Source organism: Sceloporus undulatus, chromosome 3 (assembly GCF_019175285.1).
Source record: "Sceloporus undulatus isolate JIND9_A2432 ecotype Alabama chromosome 3, SceUnd_v1.1, whole genome shotgun sequence".
Lineage (NCBI taxonomy): Eukaryota > Metazoa > Chordata > Lepidosauria > Squamata > Phrynosomatidae > Sceloporus > Sceloporus undulatus.
Window position 1 is genome coordinate 99,490,114 of NC_056524.1, and position 27,253 is coordinate 99,517,366.

At 39.4% G+C, this 27,253-nt stretch overlaps 1 protein-coding gene across 2 annotated transcripts in view; it reads left to right on the forward strand.

Moving 5' to 3' along the window:
- Nucleotides 1–27,253, forward strand: part of ATP10A (ATPase phospholipid transporting 10A (putative)) — a 169,657-nt gene that overhangs the window by 49,242 nt on the left and 93,162 nt on the right. For both annotated transcript variants that reach the window (XM_042460578.1, XM_042460579.1), the window contains exon 2: nucleotides 13,291–13,495. In XM_042460578.1, coding sequence (XP_042316512.1) covers nucleotides 13,291–13,495 — 205 coding nt within the window. The remainder of the gene's footprint in view (nucleotides 1–13,290; nucleotides 13,496–27,253) is intronic.

Sequence of the window (27,253 nt, forward strand, 5' to 3'; positions counted from 1 at the left end):
TGTTTTTTTCATCCCCTTGCCCCTCAGTAACATTTTGGTGTGGAAAGGAGTTTCAGACTTTCAGCTGTTCTTGGTACCAAAATGTAGCTTGAGGCTATTTACTTTCCTGCACATTAGTATTCTTGTGATATCCGAACAAGCGGTGATCCATAAAGTTAAGGACGGGAACCATAACCTTAGGACAGCAGTTAAATCTGGAGGAGAGGAATTACATGTGCACTTTTATAAGTCAATGTTACTGTATACTGTATTTAAAGGGTTGAGCAAAGAATTACAGATGCACCAGTCAAGGAAAAAGGTGGAGACCCTTCTCTTTCTTACTTACTTACTTACTTATATTTTTAGCACTTCAACTGCAAGGTAGTTTTAAAAATTGTTTGCTCTTTTTTTCTGATGACTTTACACAGTCAAGAATTACTGTTTACAGAAAAAGAAAAGAATGATTTAGGTTTCAGTTCTCTTGTGTCTTCTCAGGAGTAAGTGTCCCTGAGCTGAACAAACCAAACAAGAGAGGTTTATAGGAGTTAAATACATATTCAAGCTTCTATAGAGGTGCAGGCCTATTATACTGGTGTGCCTATCTGCCCATTGAATTCAAAGCTATGATAGTCTGGAAAATCAGTATGCAGAAGGATCTTGCTGCATCTTTCAGACTAACTGAAAGAGAGAGGTTGGTAGTATGAAATTTCATAGATGTGACCCCACTTTCTCAGATGCATGTTGTTGAATAGAAAGTCCATGGACCGTGTCTATGTGGGAGAATGACCATAGAAATGGAAAACTTTATGGGTGTAGAGATGAGGTGGCAAGTTCAGTTTTAACTATGCTTATTGGGGAACAAGGCAGGAGGAAAGATGTTATATAGGTCAGTCCCTGGGCTTTCCACTGTACCCCATGCATCTGAGGAGGTAGGTTCAAGTCTATGAAAGCTCATGCTACCAACTTCTTTCTTTCAGTTCGTCTCAAAGGTGCTGTAAGATTCCTTTGCATACTGTCTGTCTGTCAGTTAGTCAGTCGTTCATCTGATTAATGGCTGCTTATGTGTGATGATAATAATAATAATAATAATAATAATAATAATAATAATAATAATAGTTTTTATTTGTATCTTCCCATCTCTCCCAATGGATCGAGGCGGGATCACAACAGAGTTAAAAACACTTGTAATATTACAACCTGAATTACAATTAAAACCACAGCTAAAAACATAAAACATCAATCATCAATCAATCACGGGGTCAGGTGCTCTCGGTCCGTACCAATGGTCTTCATAAAAGGTCAGGAGGATATGTGCAGTGGAAGAGCTCTGTCTTTACCGCCTTCTTGAAAATCTCGAAGGATGTAACAAGGCGAGTCTCCTCTGGGAGTCCATTCCATAGTCTAGGAGCAGCTATACTGAAAGCTTTTTGGGAAGTAGAAACATGTTTGGATGATGGCACCTCTAACAGGTTCTTCCCACTTGTTCTAAGAGTGCAGGACGGATTGTACGAGGAGATGCATTCCTGTAAGTAACCCGGGCCCAAGCCATGTAGAGCCATTTAATGAATGGGAGCTATTGCCAGCACTTTGAGTTGATTCAGTAGGTCTACACTAGTTGTTACCAACATTTGGATTTACCTCCAAGGTCCAAAACACACTGCAGAAATAATCCAGTTTGAGACCACTTTAACTGCCCTGGCTCAATACTAGGGAATTCTAGGAACTGTAGTTTAGCCTTGTCAGAGAGCTCTGATGTCACAATAAACTACAATTCCCAGAATTCCCTTGCACAGCCAAGGCAGTTAAAGCAGTCCCAAACTGTATTATTTCTGCAGTGTGTTTTGGATCTAAGTTTCAAGTTCTTGCCAGCTGCTGGGAATTAAAACAGAAATATTTTTTGTGCTTCTGAGTGCATGTGTGTACAAACATGTGCTTTGCTAAACATAAACTTCTGTTTATTGGGCAAATCCATTCCATTTTTAATTTGGGCTTTAACAGAGTTATCCAAGGTGCTAAACACTATCCACAAACAGGATACTACCTGGGGTCCTCCTTCAAATTTGAAGTAGAATAAGCATCCTACGGACATGAAGTCACAAAATCAGCCACCACCATCGCCAGTCCTAGTGATGGACTATTCAGATAGATAAAATGAGATTGACAAGACCAGCAGTGGCATCCTGTGCCTCTCAACAACCCTCAAGATAGAATATTTTAAGTTCATATAATGTCCCTGATTTATGCATATCCACTTATACATATTCTCATGGCAAGTATCTTCAGTGGAGGATAATGATCTCAATGCCCAAGATATGTACAGACAGATTTAGATAGAAGAGTAAGCTGTTTAGAACAGAATATCTCCACAAAAACATTGTCCCAAGAGAGAGACAGAGAGATGGATTAGAGGGACTAAGGACTGGTGGCTGCTCTCTCCTATTGCAGAATTTAGGAATGAGTGACTTGTACTATCTCTTTACTGCATAGAGAACATGCTATGTGATTATGTGTGCATGCACACACAAACATCCCTACTCTTTGCCATATTTCCCATCTGTCACAAAAAGTACAAAAAAGTACAGGGTGTGTGGTGTCCTATACCCCTAATACAGTTTACAATGTTATATTGGCTTATTATAATTATTTGTTATATTGATATCCTACCAATCCAATGAGTTGTTGCTCTCTTTCTCAGTATAAGCTTCCTGAAAGAGTTGTATGGCTGTTTCTCCTTAGTTTATTCTGACAGCAACCCTCTCAGGTAGCTCAGAGAGAGAGAGACACAGAGACTCGTCGTTCATTGAGTTTCATGGCTTTGTCAGGACTTGAGATTGGATCTTCCATGTCCCAGTCCAAGAACTATACTAACAACAACACAACAATGACAAGATCATATGCACTCTTGGTAATAATAATATACATGCATAGGATTGCCCCACAAGGGAATCTGTGTGACCATAATTTACAGTCCCTTCAATCTGAGGTTTCACTGACTAGTTAAACTGTGTATTGTGCTTAGGACTGGGTGTTAAGAACCCAACTATACTTTTAAAAACATGTTTTATCTGACTATAAGTATCAATAGATCTCTGACTCAGCTATGGAAATGTTTGTGCTGATTAAACAAGGGAGTCATGACCAGAAACCTTGAGAACTGTTGAGAAAAGATGCTATCCTCCAGTGGTTTGAACTCAACCATAGGTTATTATTTTAATAGAAAAGAACTATAAGTTTGACTATTCAAGTGTTCCTTGTAACTGACTAGGCAACATTTCCTTACACTTGGCTGGCTGGTACTAACCTGAAAAGCAGGGTGTGAGGAATGATTTCAGAAGTGGTTCTCTGAAAGAAATGATGTGTTCAAGAATAACACCAAGATTACTTTAATATGTTCTGCAACATAAAATGTTAGAAGTTGCTTATTTTCAGAAAATATATTTCTCTCTTTTGCAGTACTCAGGATTCTTTTTTCAAGGGCTATTCTTTTGCTTGTTGAGTTTCTGGGCAGACAAAAAAAATCTTCCAGACATCTAGCATTTTTGTAAGAGTGAACAATTGTGATACTTCATCTAAGGCAAGGTAATTCGTTTTGTAAATTGTACCATACCCTGAAAAATAATGAGAAAGACAGCAAAAGCTTTACTTTAAAATTCTAACAAACTGAGTCACACAGTTTTCCTGGATGAGAATCTGCAGAGCAAATTGAAGTCAGCTGGCTTTACAAAAGGAAAAATTAGCACTTTCAGAAGCTCAAAAAGCTTTTGACAGCATATTTAAGGCTTATTATTCCTACACACACCTTGTTCACTTGATAGGTTAAATGTAAATTAACACCGAATTGCTTATCTTCCTTTCTAGCACTTAAAACCCAAATCTTTCCAAACAATGGAAAATAATTTCTTTAAAGATACTCTCATTTTTGTACTGATGCAAGAAATGGGGTCTATAACTTTGCCTTATGTAGTGAATTTTGCCTTTTAATAAACATTTTATTTGCATGTCTTTATCTGATTAGGAGTAAAGTCTGGGTTTATTGGTGAATCATATCATACATTCAGAGCATATTACAGTTTATGGTGATCTGAAGAAATCACTTATCATAATGTAAATTGCTCAAGACTGATAGGGGAAAAATCAGTTAATTTGAAGCATGTGTGTTGGAGAAGAATTCTATGAATACGGTGGGTGGCTAAAAAGACAAATAAATGGGTCCTAGAGCAAATCAACCTTAATTTTTCCTAGCAGCCAAGATGATTAAACTTTCAAAAATACCATGAGAAGATATGACTTACTAGAAAAGACAAGGTAGAAGGCAGTAGGAAATGAGAAATAACCTGATGTTATTACAGGTGGATAGATGATCAAGAGAGCCATAGCCCTGAGTCTGCAAGAACTGAGCAGGGCTATTGATGATAGGGTGATTTGGTGATCTCTCATTCATAGGATCATCTTACATTGAAGTTGACTTGATTACAGTTAACAAGAACAAATGCATTCTTTCCTAAACAAGCCTCAACTCTACTGTTTTACCCAAACAGTGTTTCACCTCACCCTGGCCTGTTCTACAGGCTTGGACTCTAACTATTTTAGCATACCATGGTAGTGTACCCACTTCTGAAAGTTTTGCTCATGCATTATCTTGGATAGATTTGTTCACTTACAGACTAGAATCTTTACAGTCTTTACATGTGTATTGTAATTTAAAAAGCAGAATCTCAGCTGCATTAACATTTGCTGTTTTAGAAGAGACTGTATGTTGCAAGCTGCCTCAATCCTGTGGGAGAAGTGAGGTAAAAATAAAATTTCTATTCTAGAATGCTGGAGGTCAAAAATGTTGACTTGGGAAAGGACTAAATGATGTAATACCCATGGATTTCTATTGAGACTACTATTTATTTTGCCATGAATACACGTGTACTGGGAGGCAGTACTTTGAAGTGTCCCAAGTCATAGTGTTTTCCTCAGACATTATCTGAGTATTTATGATGTCATTCAGATTTTAATTCAAGCTGGAGAAGAATTCTACTGCTTTCAAAGCCTTTCTTTCCCACTCACCAATCCTTCAGCCTCATTGTCCACCTTCCTTTCACCCCATTTACCTCATTGCTGCCAATCTGATAGCAGAGATAAACATGAGGAAATTTGTTGTATAGTGAAATGTAGTTTTCCCAGGGGCTACTGATATTGAAGCAGCCCATGGGGAAATTATATATCTCAGCAGAGCTTGGATTGTGACTTCTAAGAAGTATTAGGGTGATGGAAGACTATAAATGCTTTGCTTATTTTGTGCCTTTTTAGATGACTTTTTGGGTGATTTTGAGAAATTTGTCTATTTGTATGTGTGTGTGTGTGTGTGTGTGTGTGTGTGTGTGTATTGCACTTTGGGAATTTTGTTGAAAATTAATTTGTAAAAAGAACTCAGACTTTTTTTGCACAGACAACTGCATTTTGTGTAAAAGTAGTCCTTTTAACACAAAAAAGGTTTTTCCACAGTTTATTGGAAAAAATATTGCTTTGAAAAATCTTGTTACAGTTTATAATTTCTGGATGGGATGATTTGGTACATCAAGGTGCCATTTGACTTTCAGGACAAGAAAATTTGCGAGTATTATGTAGATCAGTAATGTGATGATGGGCAGATGTCATCCATAAGTGAGCAGGGGTAGGATGGTTTTCTGTGTCCCAAAACTCCAACCTACAAATTGCTCACTTTCTGGACAACATCTGTATTTGAATTTATTTATTTATTTATTTATTTAAAAGCATGACCTTGTACTCATCATAGGCCTGAGTGTGCTTCATTCTTGCTTTCAAAACTTTAGCCTGAATTCATTTTCTTTCATTCAGCATCAGGATGGATGTGATCATAATAATCATAGATCTCCCTTTGCATCCATTTTAATTTCAGTTTAATTTTGGGGAACTTTAGGTGCCTTTGGATTAACCAAAATCTAAGAATATTAACAAAAATCCAGTGGTGTATTTTTATATTAGACCCAGCAGAATCAGGGCCCTTCCACACTATACAGTATAATGGCACTGTGTTTCCACTTTAATAGCCATGGTTCTAGTCTATGGAATCCTGGAATTTATAGTTTGGTGAAGCACTAGAGCTCTCTGACTGAGACTTCTAAATGCAAATCCCAGGATTCCATAAAATAAATGCAGTTAAAGTGAATGATAATGCTGTCTCTGTGTAATGTAAAATGGCCCCAGAAGTTGCTTCCCTTCTCACTGCAGTCTTCTATTGTGCCAAACCCCTGTTCCAGAAGGTTTCCCAGCTCTCTGAAATTAGTTTCTCAGGTGCAGAATTTTTGAGGGGGGAAAGGGGAAATCACCAGTCTTAGCAGAAAAAAACAGAATCCAGTGGATCTTGGTCATAAACTCAGAAATAACAAAAGTGTATTTGCATGAAACATACTTCTAAGTAAGTGAGTTTATGAATGTAGCCTTTATTGGGTAGCAGACTCATAGCCCTTTGCCACGTTAGTTGATCTGATCTGATTTGAGTTCAAGATATAAAATGTTTCAAATAATGTCTTTATGTTCTTACTTATTATACACATCCCTCCTTGTATTATTTAGCAGTTGCTTTTCTGGCTACAGCTCTAACTTCTGAAGGCCACTTCTAGTGCCACTATTTACTTCCCTTGGGTAGGAGAACAAAGCATCTGACCTCTTTTGAAACTGAGGTAATGTTTCTTCCAAAGCTACCAAACAAGCAGCAGTTGGGTGGGGTTCAGGAACTAACTTCTACTTTGATTTTTAAAGTTATCGGAGTGTGCTACGTGCCATTTAAGACCTGCCAAACATGCGTCAGTGTTGTTATATTGTAATCATTCCTAAAGAATCAAATAGGTTTTTCTGGGATACTGCTAAGATCTTAACAGATTCTTTTCCTTCCATCCTCCATCAGATGGTGAGGTATATAAGGCTGAAAAATACAACACTTTCAGGAAGCTAAAATCAGAAACTCATCATTTATTGTTTTCACAAAAAATAATTTTTAGCTCAAACCCGGCAGAGGAGAAACCTGAGAAATATGCATTCAGAAAGTTTAATTGGCAATTGAAAATGCTCCAAATTCTGAGGAATGTTGTATATCTGTGAACATATCTTCACTTCCCAACATTTAAGGAAAGCCTATAGAGATAGTCTCACAAAGAGGCAATTAGGTCACTCTTCCAGGCCAGAAATTAATGACTGAAACATCCTCTTCTCTTCTCTTCTCTTCTCTAGTTTCTTTTTTATTCTTTAGTCTCTGTAACCCCTTGCTTTTGTGAACACAGGAACAGTCTCTCAACATTCAGTGTGAACAAAGAAAAAAAAAACACAGGAAAAGCAAGGCTAATGGCTTTCACAAGAAACAGTTAGTGAATATATATACAATTTAAATCATTTTTATCAAACAAACACAATCACAAACCAATTTGGTTGGCCAATAAAGGTATCACTGTTTAGTGGGTTTTTATTTGAATTTGCTAGTCATGAAAGAGGGGCTTAAATCCAAAGTGAAAAGTGTGGCCCACCTTTCTCCTTATTCCACCCAAGACCTAAAATCGAGCACTAACACAAACATACTTTGCAGGCCTATGGGTAACTTCTCGGCCCTGTTTCAATCCAGGGAGAAAGTGTGACCTGATCATCCAAAGTTAAAGAAATGGCATGTGATGATACTTTAACACTGTTAAAATACAGAAAGTGTGAATGCTGTATAGAGGCAATGAATTACTTAACAGATGTGAAGAGAACTTAAAAGACGTAAGAATATCATTTTCCCACATTAGGTCTGTGTCTGCATTTTTAGCAGAATACCCACAGTGATTCTGGCTTTGTGATTTATACTCAAGTGCATTTTCAATGGTATATTTTTGGCTACAACATTTCCATTTCACATTCTGGGCTGTTCACATTTTCTCCTTATAAGGAATAATATTAAATCATAGTTGTTAAGAAAGGAGTAGGAATGCAGCTATTTTATACTAGAACTTTTTTTAAAGCCAACTTCTTAGGAAAGTCTGTTCTTTTAGGTATTTCATAAGGATGTTAGCTGCAACTTTGCTTGTTATGTGGATGAGAGTGCATATTGTTATTTTTGTTCCCACATCTTTTTAAATGTTTCTGATTTGGCTGGATCATAGCAAGCTAAGCAAGCAGGAAAAGTGGTACATCTAACTAGACTCCATCATGGGGATCAGCTATTTTGGATCCTAAGCAACAGGGATGATCTAGTTAATGGAATGCAAGTGGTGGAATCCTTAGGTGGGAGTGATCATGTACTCCTGGAGTTTGTAATACAATGGAAAGGAGAAGCCAGGCATAGTGAGATATGCATTCTAGACTTTAGGAAAGCTGATTTTAGTAAACTTAAAGAAATACTGGGGGTGATCCCATGGTCAGCAATACTAAAAGAGAAGGGAATTCAAGATGAATGGGAGTTTCTTAAAAGGGAGATACTGAAGGCACAATTTCAAACTGTTCGAATGAGGAAGAAAAATGGGATGTGTCTCAAGAAACCAGGATGGATGACTAAGGAACTTTCAACTGAGCTGTTTTAAATGGAACATATATAAGAAATGGAAAAACGGGGAAATCACCAAAGAGGAACTCAAACAAATAGCAAGCACATGTTGGAGTAACGTCAGAAAAGCTAAAGCACAGAATGAAATCAGGCTTGCTAGAGAGGTTAAGAACAATAAAAAGGGCTTTTCTGGATATGTCCGCAGCAAAAGGAAAAGGAAGAAAATGGTAGGGCCACTGCGTGCAGAAGATAGCAAAATGCTAACAGGGGACAGAGAAAAGGCAGAATTACTCAAAACCTTTTTTGCTTCAGTTTTCTCAGAAAAGGCAAAGGGTGCTCAACCTGAGGATAATGGAACAGAAGACAAAATAGGGGAATTTCAGTACAGAATAAGTAAAGAGATAGTTTAGGAATACCTGTTTAACCTAAATGAATATAAGTCTCCAGGACCAGATGAACTACATCCAAGGGCAGTAAAAGAACTGGCAAATATAATATCAGAACCATTGGCAATAATCTTTGAGAACTCCTGGAGAACAGAAGTCCCAGCAGACTGGAGGAGGGCAAACATTGTTCCCATCTTCAAAAAAGGGGAAAAAAGAGAATCCAAACAATTATCATCCAGTTAGTCTGACATCAATACCAGGAAAGATTCTTGAGCAGATCATTAAACAGAGAGTTTGTGAATATTTAGAAGGCAATTCCATAATCACAAAGAGTCAACATGGGTTTCAGAGAAACAAGTCATGCCAGACAAACCTGATCTCTTTTTTTATATAAGATTACCAGCTTGGTAGATGAAGGGAATGCTGTGGATATAGTATATCTTGACTTCAGTAAGGCCTTTGACAATGTTCCCCATGACATTCTTGCAAACAAGCTTGTAAAACGTGGGCTAGACAAGGCAACTGTTACATGGATTTTTAACTGGTTGACTGGCCGAACCCAAAGGGTGCTCATCCTGGAGAGAAGTGACCAGTGGGGTCCCACATTGTTCTGTCCTGGGTCCATTGCTATTCAACATCCTTATCAATGACTTGGAGGATAAAACTGGGGGCATACTTATCACATTTGCAGATGACACCAAATTAGGGGGAGTAGCTAATACCTCAGAAGATAAGATCACAATTCAAAGTGACATAAATAGACTAGAAAGCTGGACCAAAGCTAACAAGATGAAATTCAACACGGAGAAATGTAAGGTACTGTACTTAGGGCGTAAAAATGAAATGCACAGATATAGGATGGGGGACACCTGGCTGAATGAGACTACATGTGAAAGGGATCTTGGAGTCCAAGTAGACCACAAGTTGAACGTGAGTCAACAGTGCGATGCGGCAGCTAAAAAGGCCAATGCAATTTTAGGCTGCATCAATAAAAGTATAATGTCTAGATCAAGAGAAGTAATAGTATTCTGCTTTGGTCAGGCCCCACCTGGAATGCTCTATCCAGGTCTGGGCACCACAATTAAAAAAGGAAACTGGAGTGTGTCCAAAGAAGGGCCACTAAAATGGTGAAGGGTATGGAAAGCATGTCCTATGAGGAACGACTTAGGGAGCTGGGGATGTTTAGCCTGGAGAAGAGAAGGTTAAGAGGTGATATGACAGCCAGGTTTCAATATTTGAAGGGATGTCATATTGAGGAGGGATCAAGCTTGTTTTCTGCTGCTCCAGAGGCTAGAATGCGGTACAATGGATGCAAACTGCAGCAAAAGAGGTTCCACCTCAACATTAGGAGGAATTTCCTGACAGTAAGGGCTGTTCAACAATGGAACAAACTCTCTTGTAGTGTGGTGGAGTCTCCTTCCTTAGAGGTCTTCAAACAGAGGCTGGATGGCCATCTGTCGGGATGCTCTGATTTAGATTTCCTGCAAGGCAGGGGGTTGGACTGGATGGCCCTTGCAGTCTCTTCGAACTCTATGATTCTATGGGGATAATTATATGATAATGGCATTTGTCGACTCATTAATGGCTGTTCTCAGACACTGGTACTGCAGAGACAGGGAAGGACTTGGGATTCAGTCCTCTGTTGTATCCTCTTCCAACTTGGTGTTATTGAAACGTATTTAACTCCAGTCTCCATCATCCCCAGGCAATGTGCTGGCTAGGGATTATGGGGTTTGTGGATAGACACATCAGGAGACAGCAAGTTGAGGAAAACTGTTCTGGAAAAGACTGACAAATGTATTATGGCATAAGATTTCATGATGAAGACATGCAGCCTAAATTCAAATGGTAGAACTGAAACTTCTTGATATCTGTTAATTTAGCACTTGCATGATGGTATCTCCCCTTCTGAGGAAAAAAAAAATTAGTTAAGTGAATTCCCTCTGCAGTCATAACTACATTACTGCAGTCCTGTACATACCTACTTCATCTCATATATCTTAGATTCACTGAGCTAAGTGGAGCTTACTCTTAGAAAAGTCTATGTAGGTTTGCAGTCCTAGTTCTTTAAAATAAAAGATTAGATGCTTTAAATCTTTACTATAATAATACATTAAGAGGAGTTTAACACGTGTTGAAATGAATTCAAAATTCTGCTGCCAAGTGAACATATTTTGCCCTAGCAAAACTTTAATGGATTTATTTATATGAATTATGCAAACAATGGTAGGGGGTGTTTTACAAATCTCATTCATCTTTGTAAAGTCGAAGGCTTTCATGGCCGGCATCCATAGTTTTTTGTGAGTTTTTTCGGGCTATGTGGCCATGTTCTAGCGGAGTTTCTTTCTGACGTTTTGCCAGCATCTGTGCTTCGCATCTTCAAGATGCCAGCCACAGATGCTGGCGAAACGTCAGAAAGAAACTCTGCTAGAACATGGCCACATAGCCCAAAAAAACCACAAAAAACTCATTCATCTCTCTCTATTGGTTTCTAATGTTCAGTGAGCCTTATTAAGGAGAATGAATAATCTGGGGCCTTGCAGATATGTTGGACTACACCCCTCATTGCCCCAGATGGTAGTTCATTTGGGTGGGGATTGTAGGAGCTATAGACAAATATCTGAAAGATGTCAGATTGGGGGAGACTATCTCATATATATCCAGGAGTCTCTTCAGAGGAAGCAAGAATCACACAGTTCTCTGGATGTTGTGGAACTATAAGTCCTAGAAAGCCTAGTCATCATAGGCTGTTGGGCTGTGTGAGAGAGACCTTGTTTCCCCTAAAATAAGACATACCCATAAAATAAGCCGTATCAGGATTTCTAAGCATTTGTGCAATATAAGCCATGACCTGAAAATAAGACACAGTGATAGGCGTAGCTATGCAGCGTACTGACGTGGAGCGGTAAAGAAGACAGAGAAAAATAAAAATAAGACATCCCCTGAAAATAAGCCGTAGTGTGTCTTCTTGACGAAAAATAAATGTAAGACAGTGTCTTATTTTCAGAGAAACATGGTAGTACTGGATCTCTCAAGCAGAGTAGTTAAACGTTAAACTGGCAAGACAACAGCCAGTTCCAGGCACTCCACATGGTTTAGCAGAGAACATAAAGAAGCTTAGTATTTTTTTAAAAATATAGAAGAGCTGCTTTATTTGCAAATACTTGGGCATGGTTTAATTAATTAATTGGAGACCGATGGTCTAATGAAGAAGAAAGATGGAAGAAGAAAAGGGCTGCAGATTATGTAATATAGGGGGAGACAGCATGAAAATGACAAAGGAAGAGGAAGTCTGCAAGTGTGAAAACTAGCAATGAGCATAGGTATGTGAAGGTTGCTAACTCTAACAGTGAGTGGAGAAGAATTTAGTCTGATAACTGGGTGACCTTGGGCAAGTCATATTCTCTCAGCCTCAGAGGAAGGTCATGGCAAGCCTCCTCTGAACAAATCTTGCCAGGAAACCCAATGATAGGTTTGCTTTAGGGTCGCCATAACTTGAAGGTACACAACAAAAGCAACAACATCTGGAGGGCTGTACCATTCATACTGCTGCTATATGGCCACAAGGGCTAGATTCTTTCTTTTTAAAAATGAAAGCTGAGCTTTTTGAATGCTGAAGCCTGTGGCTCAGTAACTCCTATGCTTTTTCTTCACTTGTTTGGAACTGGGAATATATAAGACTTTTGAACACTCCCCCACCCCATCTCCAGTTCCTATTACTGAAAGAAGTAGTTAATGCAGTTTGCTGAAAATATATTTCTTGGTCCCTGGCATCTCTTTCATAAATCAGTCTCTCCCATGTACTCGCACAGCAATATGTGCACATAAATCAATCACAGAAGCCTGTGTCCTCCACATCCCACTGCACTTATAGCCGTTTTTGCCTTAGACATTTTTGTACTGGGTTCCCTAGCCCATGACCCCTAGCTCTTTTTATATGGCCTCTTGTCTCATTTGTCCTGCCCTTCTCTCTTTTATATCCTTTATGCATGCCACCCAGCCTTCATCTAAAGAGTCTCCTGGATATATATGAGATAGTCTCCACCAATCTGACATCTTTCGGATTATAGATTTGCTGTTCTCTGACATCCCATCTCACAATTAGCCCCCCCCCCCTTTTCCTCATACAATTCCTTCTCCTTACTCCAGGTATAGAATTTCAAATCCAGCCCAAGCAGCCACTCTTATTCTCACTGAATCTGAATTGTGAGTGTTGTGTTGTTGACAACTTTGTTCCTTGAGGCTTGAAATTTCCAGGAACCACTTGATGTCAGAGGCTTGAGTGCCACAATCATTGCACAGCACAGATGGTGGCTTGACCTGCAACATGTTTTAAGAATCGGTCTTGGGAACTTTTGTCAAGAAATAATTGTAATCTATTTTGTATGTACATTTCTTTACCAGGATTGAAAGGAAATACACCACAAGATACTGGAAAGAAGTCAAAGTCGGAGACTTCATTCAGCTGCGTTGCAATGAAATAATCCCTGCTGATATATTGCTGCTTTCTTCAAGTGACCCTGATGGCCTTTGTCACATAGAAACAGCTAATCTGGATGGGGAAACAAATTTGAAACAGAGGCAGGTTGTGCGTGGATTTTTGGAGCTGGTAAGTAAATGGGCTTATGTTTGTTTGTTATAAAAAATTAAGTCTGTGTTTGATTAAAATATATCATTCATGTGTCCAAAATTAATGTGACTTGAATAGCATCTGCTTCTAGAAAGACGAATGGTCCAGATTTTTCCCATATGATTCCCTTGTTACTTCTGGCAGCTGGAAATCACTGAGCTCATAAAATAGGCGTGTGGAATTGCAGCATCAGAGTCTAGAAAGGTGCACCAGCACACAAACACATACCAGGATCTTGAGGGCTACACCTCCCCACTGCATCCCTCCAAAAATTCAAAAATTCCTTTTACCCCCAAAATTGCTCCCAACTACCATCTGCAGACATGGGGACATTAGGAATCTGATTTCCTAAAACATGAATCCCTAAATCAAGTATTCTGGAATTTCTGGTACGATCAGGTGAGAAGATAAACAAAAAAGAAAGGGAAGATCCATCTATGCTACTTTGAGTCTCATGGTATTTAAAGCTGTATTCATAAATAAATTAGAGCTTGGAAATGTTGGGGGAGGTTTGGATTAAAATTCCTAGACTGGCCATGCTGACCAGGGGTTTGTGGGAGTTGTAGTCCAAAAAGTAGCATTTTCAAGTGCTGAAATAAAATAATAGAAATTAATAAATAATCTTATGCTTGGAGGCCGTCCTTCATGTTATGTCTGTAGCCATATGATGTTTCAGTTATGATCCCAGAACAGGAATATTGTTAAGAAAACAAAAGGATATATTGTACTGTGTCCTATTCTCTTTCTCTTTAAAACTATCATACTTAGTCATATGGTTAGTCACAAGCCCAAAGGGCAGTGTTGTTTTAATAAGAACTAGCCCCCCCACACACAAACACACACTTTCATAATATCAAGAGTTTGTCACAGGACAGTATTCATTTCAATACCAGTAGCACAATTTTTTTTTTTAGAAAACTGTAACTGTTCGTACTTCTCTGTGATGATTTTTTTAAGGGTGGAAAGAGGCCCCTGTATGTACTGCTGGCAGAGACTGGTGTTTATGAGTTAGATTTAGAAAAGGAACATCCACATTTTACAGAACAGTTATAAACATTCAATTTTAAGTAGGATTTACAAAGACACAATCAATTTGGTTTATAATAATCCAGTTAATTTGAAGGAATCACATTTCACTAAATTTCAGCCTTAGAATACAGATTGGGACAATTATTTTAAAACTATTTGAAATTAATAAGTATTGTGATTAGGGAAATGGAAAATTAATTAATTAGGCATTTAAAGCTTGCCATTGTCAATACTAGCTGCACCAACACCAGATGCATACTTCAATAAAACAGTGGCTGGTCATTTGGTAGTTTCTGAGCAAATTCTGACTGAAGTAAATTATTTGGAATTAAAATTGCTAAAGATAAAAACTAAGGTTTATTGACAACAATTTATGGGCTTTTTTTTTAAATGATGATGTACACTAGGAAAGAGACTTTTAGGGTGGTATCTGATCTTCCATAAAGCAAAGGGATTTACCATCCGGTGGACTTGCCATCCAGAAAATATTTTCCCCCTTTTCTTCCTAGCCCTGAAGCATAAATTAAAGCAAGGCAGCCTCCACGCCAGCCTAAAACGAGAGCTGGCATCACTTTAGTCACTAGTATGAGGGTCCCCAACCCAAAAAATGTCTTCCGTCTAAGAGGCAATTTTCTACCGCCAGACATTCTGCTGATCAGAGAGATATTATACCAGATTATCAGCACCATTACTGGATGGTCTAGATTATATAATCAGTTGGTAAGTACTGCATTTATTATCCTCAAATCTTACATAATCAAAGGCAAAAAAAAAAAAAACTACTCACAAAATTAGGCCAAACATATACCTTTTGTTCTTGCTTTTCCTGTATTGTAGAATGCATAATACTGATAGTGTGTACAAAGGGGGGATTGCACTATATTTGCTGCTGAACTATTTTTTTAGTGTAATTATCATAATTAGTACTACTGTACTTTTAGTATTTTTGGTGATGTCGGTAGTAGTAAAAGTACTAATAGTAGCAATATGCAAACTGTGGAAGACAGTACAGTATAGGGAAAGTAACACTGGACTTGTTTCTTAGGTACAGGGCTGCCTATTTGTTATTCAAGGAAAGATAACAATTACAAGGATAGCAGCCCTGTATTCTTCCTTAAACCTGAAGTCTCATTAGGTGTTAGTACAGTCTTAGAGAATCTTACATTTTGTTGATTCTGTGGGGACCTTTGTTAGCTTCACCAGAACCAACTCTTCTTCAGTTCATTGACTGCCACCAATTATTTTCTAAAGTGACAAAAATTCTCCCTGTTACATATTTCATCCTTGTTCTTCTTTACTTCTGCCTCTTTATGTACGGAACTCTCTCCCTTGAAATCTTCTGCTGACCTTTTCTTTGACTCACTTTAAGAAGTTGTATGTCTTGCTGTTCCTTCTTGGTATGTTGCCTGGCTTCTATTCTGAGGTTAATTACTGTTAGATTTGTTGTTGTACTTTTTTCTTTCATTTTTCTCTGAAGATGCAAAGATTTTTCTTTCCCTCCACCTGCCTATAACTTTTGTATTATATTCATGAAGCTTCAGGCAGGGAATTCCATGTTTGTATTTTTCTGCATTGTACTTTTATAAATAATAAACAATCATGAATTAGTTGTAGGAGCTTGCGAGTTGATTCACTGGAGGTATTAAGGCCAACATTACTGAATGGTGGCAGGGACGTAGCTAGGATTTTAGGAAGGGGGGGTCCAGACTAAGTGCCACCATTATAATGGGGCTTGGGTGTGGCGGCGCAGCAGCACACACCATTCATTTTTCTAATGGAAGGGGGGGGGTCCGGACCCCAAGAAACCCCCCTTGGCTATGTCCCTGATGGTGGTCAAGGGAGACAGCCTAGTGTCCTTATAGGCTGGTGACTAGTTACATCTGTTGTGGCTATTTGCCATGATTTCAGCCATCTGCACTAGAGTGTATGCCTTCATATAACCCTGTACCTTCATAATGCTGAGGTAGCAGTGCATTCATTCTAGCACTGACTTTGAGAGATTGTATCTTGTAATGGGCCAAAGAGACAGTATGAAGATGCTCCTGGTATATAGCCCACACTGCTGCCCAGCAGTCTCCTTGCCAGAACTGGCTGAGGTGGTCTCAGAGGTGGTACTGGAAATCACCAGAACTGTGGTTCTGAGGGACTTCAACATCCATGCTGAGGCTGTCCTAACAGGACCTGCTCAAGACTTTGTGACTACCATTATTATTATTATTATTATTATTATTATTATTATTAATAGAGTGCTGTAAAGTTTGCACAGTGCCTTTCACAGTAAGGGTCAAATAAGAAAAAAGACTAAAAACATGCCAAACAATGTACAATCTAAAACAACAGCATTACATGATGAAAACATCTCTAAAATAATACTAACTAGTTTACAATAAAGACAAAGTAAACAGCAGATTAACAACCAGTAATTTGGATTTTACAACCACGGGACTGTCTCAATATATCATTGGTCCAACACATGTGGCAGTACATACCTTAGACCTAACCTTTGCTGTTAGGAAGACTGGGTAAAATCTAGTTTTACTTGCATGTGCAACAACCTCATTGTCATAGTCAGATTACTTCCTTATGAAGTTTGGTTTGGCAGTAGCAGACCTTCCCTTGCAGGGATACAGGACTGATTAAGCATTCAGGAGGATTTTTCAGCTGACAGGGCTGGTGATTCAGTCAAGGTTTTGGTCTCACTATGAAATGGTGAGATAGAAAGGGCCATTGATACAATTGCTCCTTAGCACCCAAGCCAGTACTAGTTTGCAGAAGATTTATGGGCAATGAAATAGGCTGGATGAAGCCTAGAGTGCAAGTGTCATAGGTCACAGAGCAAATACTGTATGACAAAATTGGCAAACACCTTTAATTTGTGTCAGTGAAGATGGCAAAGAGAACTCATTATGTCTCCTTTATTCAAACTGAAACCAAATCCTGATAGGACATAGAATCATATAAACATAGAGTTGGAAAAGATCACAAAAGCCTGAACATTGAGATCTATTGGAGGGGCCCTTCTCCATGTCCCATCAGTAGGGAAAATGCACTGTGGGAGGACAGGGGAAAGGACGTTTCTGCAGTGGCACACTGGTTGTGGAATTCCCTCCTTCCGGAAACCCAATTGGCACCAACATTAGAATCATTTGGCACCAAGTTAAAACCTGGCTATTATCCAGGCTACACATGTTTTATATTATTCAAAATTGTTTTAATTGATTTTAAATTGCCTATTTTTAAACTCTGGTAATTATTTATTTTTGAAAGTTGATTTTATTGTAAGCCTTTCTGAGCTTCAGATAAACCATGGGATATGATCTCAAAGGACGTCACACGGGAGGAATGGCTCTCAATTTCAAAAGAAAAGAAAGTAGGGACAATTCGAAAATGAACATAAATGTGTGGATGGCTATCACACCACAGAAGAATACAGCACCCATCCCAAAGCCAAAGTAGTGCAAATGCAAAAGAAATTATCATATGAGTAAATACCCTTCATAGTCTAGAATTTGACTAGCATCCCTGCACATGCACAGTGAGGGCAGAATCAGATTGTGACCTTTTAAAACGTCTGACGGGGTTGCCTCCAGTTCCTGTGGTTTTGCCTTGTTTTATGTTGTTTGTTCATTCATTACTCTTTATTTCATGTTATTTAGGCAATTCATGTTATTTGTTCATTCATTATCCCTTATTTCACGTTATTTAGGCAATTCACCAATTCCAAATCAGTCCAAAGCAACCTTGTACTTGGTTTGAGCATTGGACTATGACTCTAGAAGGCAGGGATCGAATCCCACTGGGTAACCTGGTGCAAGTCACTCTCTTAACCTCCTCAGAAAATGGCAATGGCAAACCCCATCTGAATAAACCTGCCAAGAAAACCCTGTGACAGGGTTGCTAGAGAGAGAGAGGGAATTGTAGTCTGATTCAAAGGCAGTCCAAGGGTGACCGAGACATGCATTCCGTACTTGCCAAATTCGAATTGAACGCAACTTTGGAGTGGAACAGGATTTGTAAGTTCTGTATTTCCCTGAATTTACACATCTCTCAGTTGACCATGGATTGGGTACGAATTGACCTAGCATTGGCTTCGATTCTGTGTGATAACCTCTAGCACAATAACACGAATCTGCATGATTGCATCCGGGATCACACTGCACTGACCTTCAAATTCCTCCCAATTTTCCCCTTGTGATAATGTCCAAAGAGACAGAGGCAGCTTATAGTCTGTAGAGCGCCTGCTAGGGAACTTCCACTCAGCATGGATCAAAGATGAGTTAAACAGCAACTTTACTGGAGGATACTGTGAAAGGGTAGTGGAGATGTATGCCTGCCTCAGCATGTAAGTGTGTCCTGCATGAATTGACAGGACTTACTTCTGATTGTGGAGCAAGGTGGAGTCTGTGATTCAGGAAGTCATTGATTTGTTCAAATGATCTCTCACAGCCATGAGTTCACTAAGTGATATTTGAGGGAGAGCCTCTCCCTTTATACACCTGTCTAAGAATCAAGGTCTGCAAGACCCTCTGTGTCTCACAAGTGGGGATCATACAAAGTGAGAGGACATGGAAAAGGGTCTTTTCAGATGTGGTGCCCCAATTGAAGGGGCCTTTCTTTGAAGGTCCAACTGGTGTCAACTTTGGTTGCTTTCTCATATCAAGCCACCACATGGCTTTTTCTTAAAGCTTCCAGGAACTAATTTATGTATATGCATGTTTTTTAAATTGTTGTAGTCTTTAAAGTGATTTTTAACTGTAGCCTTTCAAGTGGTGTTAACTATTGCTATGTTTAATACATTTTTATCTTGTTCAAATTATCTGTACTTTTAATCTGGAAGTACTTCAAATTTGTTATATCACATACTGGCCTGAAGTTCAATTCATGAGCTACATGTGAGCCTCAGGGCTATTTTTGTGGCTCACACACAGGGGTTCAGAGGTTGCTCCCAAATTCCCCCCCCCCAAAAAAAAATTCTCCCTAGGGTCACAGGGGACATTTTTGCTATGTTTTCAGCCCATGAAAGCCATTTTTAAAACAGGGAATGAACCAGAAGTACTTTTGGTGTCACCTTCCTATTGTAAAAAATAGGTCCCTCCTGGGTCTAAAATGCCAGAAATATGCCAAGATGTTCCCCAGTGTCCACTTGAAGTTGTTGAGAGGCATTTGGGAGCCAAAAAAGTTTTATGATTTTTTTGGGGGGAGAGGTTATCCCTGGAGGCTGGAATCCTCCAAGGTCTTCTGTGGGCCCCTTACTCCTGACAGTTGCTCATTCCTGATGTAAATACTTTGGTTATGTGAATGGATTGGGTTTACTCCCCCCCTCCCCCAACACACACATTGTATTCTCATGAGAACAAGCCAACATCCTTATCAGATAGTAAACTTGATTCCCCAGGGAATCACACTTCAAAAATGGGAAAGGGGTCAAGTCAGTTTAAAAACCACTACCTCCACAAAACAAGACAACTTTCTTTTATTGTTTGCTGTGGGTAAATTGTTATTTTAACTGGAAGTTTCCTTATTTTTAAACATGAACTGTTTAGCACAGAGAAGGAAAAGGAAAGGAAGAGTGAAAGTAAAACTTTTATAGAAAAAGTAGTTTCATTTCAGTAATATGTGACTACTTCCAATTTTGCCCCTACCTTGGGTGTGTTGTTTCATCCTGGGGATACAATTATTATAGTCCATTGCTGAGATGCTAATAAATCTTGCCTCTCTACCAGAAATATATCTGATGGTTATAGTCACATCTGTAATTACATCTCCCACATTGGAGTTTATCAGACAAGGGAAATTAGAAGTATAATCCAATGGCAATCTGAACGCAATCATGGGGTTTAACATTAATTCGGGCAATAGGAAGTCAGTCCTAACGCAAGCATGTGGTTTCACGTCATTGCGTGATAGACTGCCACACACAAATTCGGGCAATGGCATGCTATTTTCGGGTAGTGGGGAGCCAGTTCGCACGCAATGCACATTCACATAATTGCGCTAAACTAGCGACTTTCAGTGAATGCGTTCTGGCCCCACTTTCTTTTCATTCGAATTTTAGAGAAATTCTTCCCATTTGATAAACTCCATTGACATTCAACCACTGAAAGGAGTTGGTGATTCCATCCATCCATAGTTTTGATTTCATAAACCCTACTGCCAGTTTTCCAAGATTTTGTCTTGGAGCTTTGCAAGTAGGAGATTACTCAAATGAAGAGATTTGGGTGGGAGCAGGGGGAGATTTATGTGGGTAATGGCAATTTAGAGATCTCATGTTTTGGAATCCAGTCAGTTTTTGAAGTAATGTTGCTGTGTATCTGAAAACTGAATTACAGACTAATTTATCCTTCATAGACTTAAAAAACAAAACAAAACAAAGTTAAGTGTGAGTGTCTATTCCCTGGGTAACAATTAGCATTGTGGAGGAGGAAATTCAGTCTTAATGTCTGCTTTAAAAAAAACTTCTCGAGTGTTTTTTTTTAAAAAAGAAATTCCATTGGTACCACTGATGTTCTGCCCTTTTAAACTATCACATGGTGAAGTGCTGTCAGACCCTGAGTTTGCAAGTTTTTGCCAAAAAAACTGTATGTGCAAAACAAATCATCTTCTCTGTTAACAATTAGTCTCTATTTCAGTGTACTTGGAAGAGGGAATGTTTAAAAACAGTTTGATAATTTTCACAGAGGAAAAAAACAGCTTGTAGAATTTTGAATATTTTGAAACTGTTTAAAAACAAACAAACCAATAAGCATTAGGCTGGGGAGAGGGAACCTGATTTTCAAAGCCTGATAGAAAGCCTTCTATAAAAGTGTGGTTTACAAATTCCTACAAATGTCTTTGCATGGGTCATAATATAGTTAGTGCCTTATACTGATGCAAATACCAGTGCACCAGCAATCGTGCTGCTCAGATACTGCAATAGCAATCCCTAGTGCAGACAAACTGTCAACAACTACACACAGCTCAGCGAATACCTGTCAAATTTTGCACATCAGTATGATCCAGTATAACTCCTGTGCAGCTTGGTGATATAGCTTTAAACTATGCAGCTGATGAATAAGATATCAACCCATGTCTCTGCATGCACTGGGAGAGTATCCCACATCTCCATAATAGAAGAGAAATCCTCATGCATGCAGAGGCTGTATTGTTTTAGGTTAAACATGTTATTTCCTTCTTTCTTTCTTTCTTTCTTTCTTTCATTACTGTATTTTCATCTACATTTCAGACACTTTTTTCAATTAATTGAAAAAAATTAAGAGCCCTATTATCAGGCTTGCAAACTGGAAAAAAAAGACTGACAATACAAAAATATGAAGCTCAGTTTTGAACATAAAATCAAACAAAGATCTAGAAGTAATCTCAAGGGTCATTTAGTCCAGGCTCCAGGCAAAGCAGATATCTACAGTTAGTACCTCAGAGAGGTAGCTGTTTACCCTCTGCTTAAAAACTCCAAGGAAGGAGAGTACCCCATCTTCTGTGACAGTCTGTGCTAATGTCAAACAGTTCTTTATCATCAGGAAGTTGTAATTTGAATCCCATGATTCAGGTTCTATCCTCCCTGGAGTAGCAGAAATCAAGTGTGCTCCATCTTCCACAAGATGGAAGAGAGATGAGATCCCTTCAGATACTTAAACATAGCTTTCATAACACCTTTCAGTCTTTTCCTGGTTAAATATACTCTGCTCCTTAAGGTGTTCCTTATAAGACTTGCTTTCCAAATCCTTTGCCATCTTGGCCGCTATCTGGAAATGTTCCATCTTGTCAATATCCTTCTTAAAGTGTGGTGCTGTAAACTGGACACAAACTAAAAGTGGGCCAGAGTAAACTTTAAGAGTCCACTTAAGTAGTTTAGAACAGCCTGCTGTTCCCTTGCCAGTGTTCTTGCTTAAAGAGCTATGGGTGGTTCTTGTTCCTTTAGCTAATTTAAAATGAGATCAGAGTGTTCTTTCCCCTTACTTCTCCTGTCCTGGAGCAATTGGCAGTTGGACCTGCATATTCATTCTTTCTGCCACTGTTCATTCACTAGCAGTCAGATAGCCCTGTTGGCCTCCCTTTGGGTTGATGTTATTTCAACAGGGTGCAGAGGATGCAATGTCTCAATAGCTCTAGGATCTTTTGGCTGGTGACAGAAGACACAATGTGCTTACTTTTTGTCTTCCAATCCCAGAACAGGAAGAGGAGGCATAGGCTTCAACCTACTTCTATGTGAATATCAGCCCTCAAGGAAAAGGGCAAATCTTTATGTATGTGTAAAACAGCTCTTTAGTACGACCCTTTGCAAAAGGTTTCCAAAGCTGAGATAGAGTGCTTGGATTGTCTGCCTGGATCAAAAGAGATTGCAGTCAGAATTCCCAATGAGACATGGACAGGCAATACTCTTAAGAGCCTTGTTCAGTGAAAGCAGTGACGTGCATAGCTGAAACCACAGCGAGATCTTATTCAAATAAACACAGCTCCTTCAGATTCAAAAATTATATATACATGAATTGAGGTGGAGAGGGGAAATATCTAAACTTATGTTGGGCCATTTCTCTGTATTGCTCTGTTTACTCTGTGTTACTTTGTGGGTATGAAACACATTTATACATGGATTTGATGAAGTGATCATTAGTCCACAGTAGCTCACACTCAAAGCTCTTTGTTCCTCTTTAAGGTGCCCATTCCTTATTGGGGGTTTTGTTTGTTTTTATTTTTTAAATAAGCAGAATGCTTAACATTTGTCACAGGACCAAAATACATGCTTCTTGTAGCCCAAAAATATCACAAGGGCCACATTCCTGGCCTACACTTTCCCAGCCCTGTTCAGCTCAGCTCTGACACCCAAGATTTCACTCACTGTATCTTTTTAGACAATAATAGTTAAATATTTTAAATCTCTCCTTTTCACAAACTGTGGTTTATCATAGAATCATAGAATCGTCAAGTTGGAAGAGACCACAAGGGCCATCCAGTCCAACCCCCTGCCATGCAGGAAATCTCAATCAAAGCATCCCTGACAGATGGCCATCCAGCCTCTGTTTAAAGACCTCCAAGGAAGAAGACTCCATTACACTCTGAGGGAGTGTGTTCCACTGTCGAACAGCCCTTACTGTCAGGAAGTTCCTCCTAATGTCAAGGTGGAATCTCTTTTCCTGAAGCTTGTATCCATTGTTCCGGGTCCTGTTCTCTGGAGCAGCAGAAAACAAGCTTGTTCCCTCCTTTGTGACATCCCTTCAAATATTTAAATAGGGCTATCATATCACCTCTTAACCTTCTTTTCTCCAGGCTAAACATCCCCAGCTCCCTAAGTCGTTCCTCATAGGACCCGGTTTCTAGACCCTTCACCATTTTAGGCACCCTCCTTTGGACACGCTCCAGTTTCTCAATGTCCTTTTTGAATTGTGGTGCCCAGAACTGGACACAATATTCCAGGTGGGGCCTGACCAAAGCAGTATACAGTGGCACTATTACTTCTCTTGATGTAGACACTATACTTTTATTGATGCATTATGCTCCATTAGACTTTAGAAATCACAACCCATTCTCTCTTCACAAGCTGAAGTGCCTTTCTGTTTGTACTCAGACACCTTTGGGTCCAAGCTCAGATCTCATGTTTGTGCAGAGCACTCTGATATTTCACAGATGAAAATTGGTACATGTATGGCAAGAAATATCCAATACTCTCCAATATTTCACAGATGAAAACTGGGACATGTATGATCACATAACATTAGAGTGTGGTTAAGATGATAAAAGTTATTAAATGACACAAATGCTAGGACAAGCTTCAGCAGTTTGTTTTTCCCCTGAACGTACTGGGAAGGGTAAGATTGCTCTCCCTCCTCCCCACTCTCCCTTGCTGAGTTAATTGAGTTCAAACTCTTTTTTCATTTTGAACTCAGTTTGCAGCAATTGATGTAAGTTGAGGACAAAGAGGGAAAGTGGGAAGAAGTGAGAGAAGTTGGGACAGTTTAAAACCAGCGGGGGAAGTGGAAAGACAGAGAATTTAGTGGGATTGTTCCTGCTAAATTGGGACAGTTGGGGGGAGGTGAGATACACAAAAGTGCATTTTTTATTCAAGTGATACAAAAAAGATTAAAAGTACACCTTTGGAATGTGGTTTTAAACAAATCTGACAACTTGCTATTACATAAACAAGCTGTGATTTACTGAATACTTTGGAATTCTAAGAAGACTTTTTCACTGAAAAGCTTAACATAAAATATTACTTTTAAAATTCATTTAATAAAAAAGTGAACTTCAGGTTTAAATGCATGAACATTTCCCATCTTGTAGTTATTGGTCTCTTTTAAATTCTATTTTGTTTCTCAGTGATGGATCCCATTTAGCAATGTGTGCAGAATGACTCAGACTGGTAATATAACTTTCATTTCTACATTTTATGTAAGCTTTCTTAGTTTTTTCTGAATTCCCCCCAAATGACACAGAACAAAATGTGCAGAAATTTTGAATATAAAATGCCAGCCAGAAGATCATATGTTACCATAGATGTTTATGTCTTAATGTTCTTTACCTGGAATGCATGCAGCTCCAGACAAAAATAATTGTAATAATAATATGATAAACAATAGACTCTTCTCTTGGCCAGCTACTGTGACCTCAGCTATGTTATTGTTGCCTTGCATATTAAGAAGATACTTCATTCGAGGAGTGATTATTTATTATTTATGATATTTTAGTCCAGCATATCATCCAAAAGCTAAGAGGGCCATGTATCATTCTTTCCTCCTACTTTTAACTTCTCAACCATCTTGTGAGATAGGTTACACAAGGAGATAATGATTTACCAGAGGATACTAAGGACTCTTTCACATGGGGAAAATTGGAAGATTAAACTGGTCATAATGCAGGGTTATCCAGGGCATTAGGGACAATTTCGCAGCTGCTTTTCAGATGACGCTGCGCGCAAACAGGTCATACACCAAATAGAGAGTGAGGTGAATCAGGGAATAAGCATTTTCGCAAAACTACCATGTTTGCATTTCCATTTCCTTTGTGAATTCACTCTCTTCATGTAATTGCAGCAGTCTGAAAACCAAGTCCCTGATCCCCCTGTTCTCACATTTCCCAAGGTTCCTTGCTGTGCCAAGGTTCTTGTTCTTAAACAGATACACACACACAACACACACCCCTCTTTCCCTCATGCAGCTGCTCTCCTCTTCCTGCAGCAGGGAACAGCTGGTTAGAGAAGGCAGAGGACACTTTGGAATTCCTCCTGTACAGGAGGTAGAATGGAGAACATGTCCTGGAAAAGGAGGGCATTTGGGAGTTTCAGCCCTCACTGAAATCAGACAGGTTTATGGAGCAGCCACCTCCTCTTTCTCTCTAGTGTGTGTTTGTGTGTAGTTTTCCAGGAGTTTTCAAAGGGAAACCTCAGCCTTCCTTCCTCTGAAACAGCATCTGGGGCAAAGAAAATTTTCCTCCCCATTTCCCTTCCCTCTCTGGAGATATCTGTGTATGCACTTGTGGAAATGACAGTTTGAAGCATGTGCAAAAAAATTATTTACAAGCTAGCAACTGGGGTTTGTCTTCATCAGAAACCCAAATTCACTTTCAACACACTTTCTTGCCTAAGTAATGTGTTTTTAACCCCTTGTTGTGCTCTGTGTGTGATAAGCATTAGCAGAAAACAAAAGTGTGTTTTTACACAAAGGTCATGTTTTTGCTCTGAGAACCTCTATCTTTGACGAACCAAGAATTTCTCAAACTATTTCTTTAATTATACTCTGTAAGCAATAGCATACATAACCAACTGAAGCCTTCAAACAAAAGCTGGATGGCCATCTGTCAGGATGCTTTGATTGAGAGTTCCTGCATGGCAGGGGGTTGGATTGGATGGCCCTTGTGGTCTCTTCCAAATCTACGATTCTATGAATTTCTATGAATTCCTCACTCAGTATCATACATGTGGAAATACATTGGGGTAAAGCAGGAGTGTAGGAAATGTGGCCCTCCAGATGGTGTGAAACTACAGAATTCCACATCATTGGCTATGCTAGCTGTATTGAATGGAAGTGGAAGTCTAACAACATATGGAGGGCCATATTTTGCTAGCCCCTGTTTTGAAGGAATGGTACTGCCCATTTTTTTTTCTTCAGATACTGAATGCCAGGGTGGGCAACACATGTAGAATCTCACAATTTTTGCTATCCCAGAGCAGCAACCATGCTGCCAGTACACAAAACACCTTTTTAAAACAAGCCATGTGAGGAGTAACTGTCTTGTTTTCAAAACAGATCATTCAATATAGTTCTTAAAAATAAAAACCTATGTCCATCTTGTTTCTTCCAGTGCAGCTATGAAGAGAACAAAAGCTTCCTTACATTTTACACCAGGGGCCGGCAACCCGAGGCCTTGGGACCGGCCCCAGCCTGGTCCTGCCGCCGATTGCCACCGGCGCGGGGCAATCAGCGACAGGACCTCTCGCGCAGAGCGGCTTTTGGCCTTGTGCTCTCGTGAAAGAGCGGAGGTGCCCCTTGTGCAAGTGGCCCATGGCCTCTCGCGCAAGCGGCCCTTCTGCTCACGCGAGAGGCCATGCAGCGGACCTGTAGGAGGCCCGCTGCGGTTGCCGGAGCCCTCCAGCAGGGTTCCAGGGGTTGCAGCGGGCCTGTAGGAAGCCATGCAGCCCCAGGCCTTCCTCCGGAGAGAGAGGCCTAGGGCTGTGAGGGCCGTGGAGGAGCCCAGGAGGCGGCAGGCCACTTCCGCGGGCTC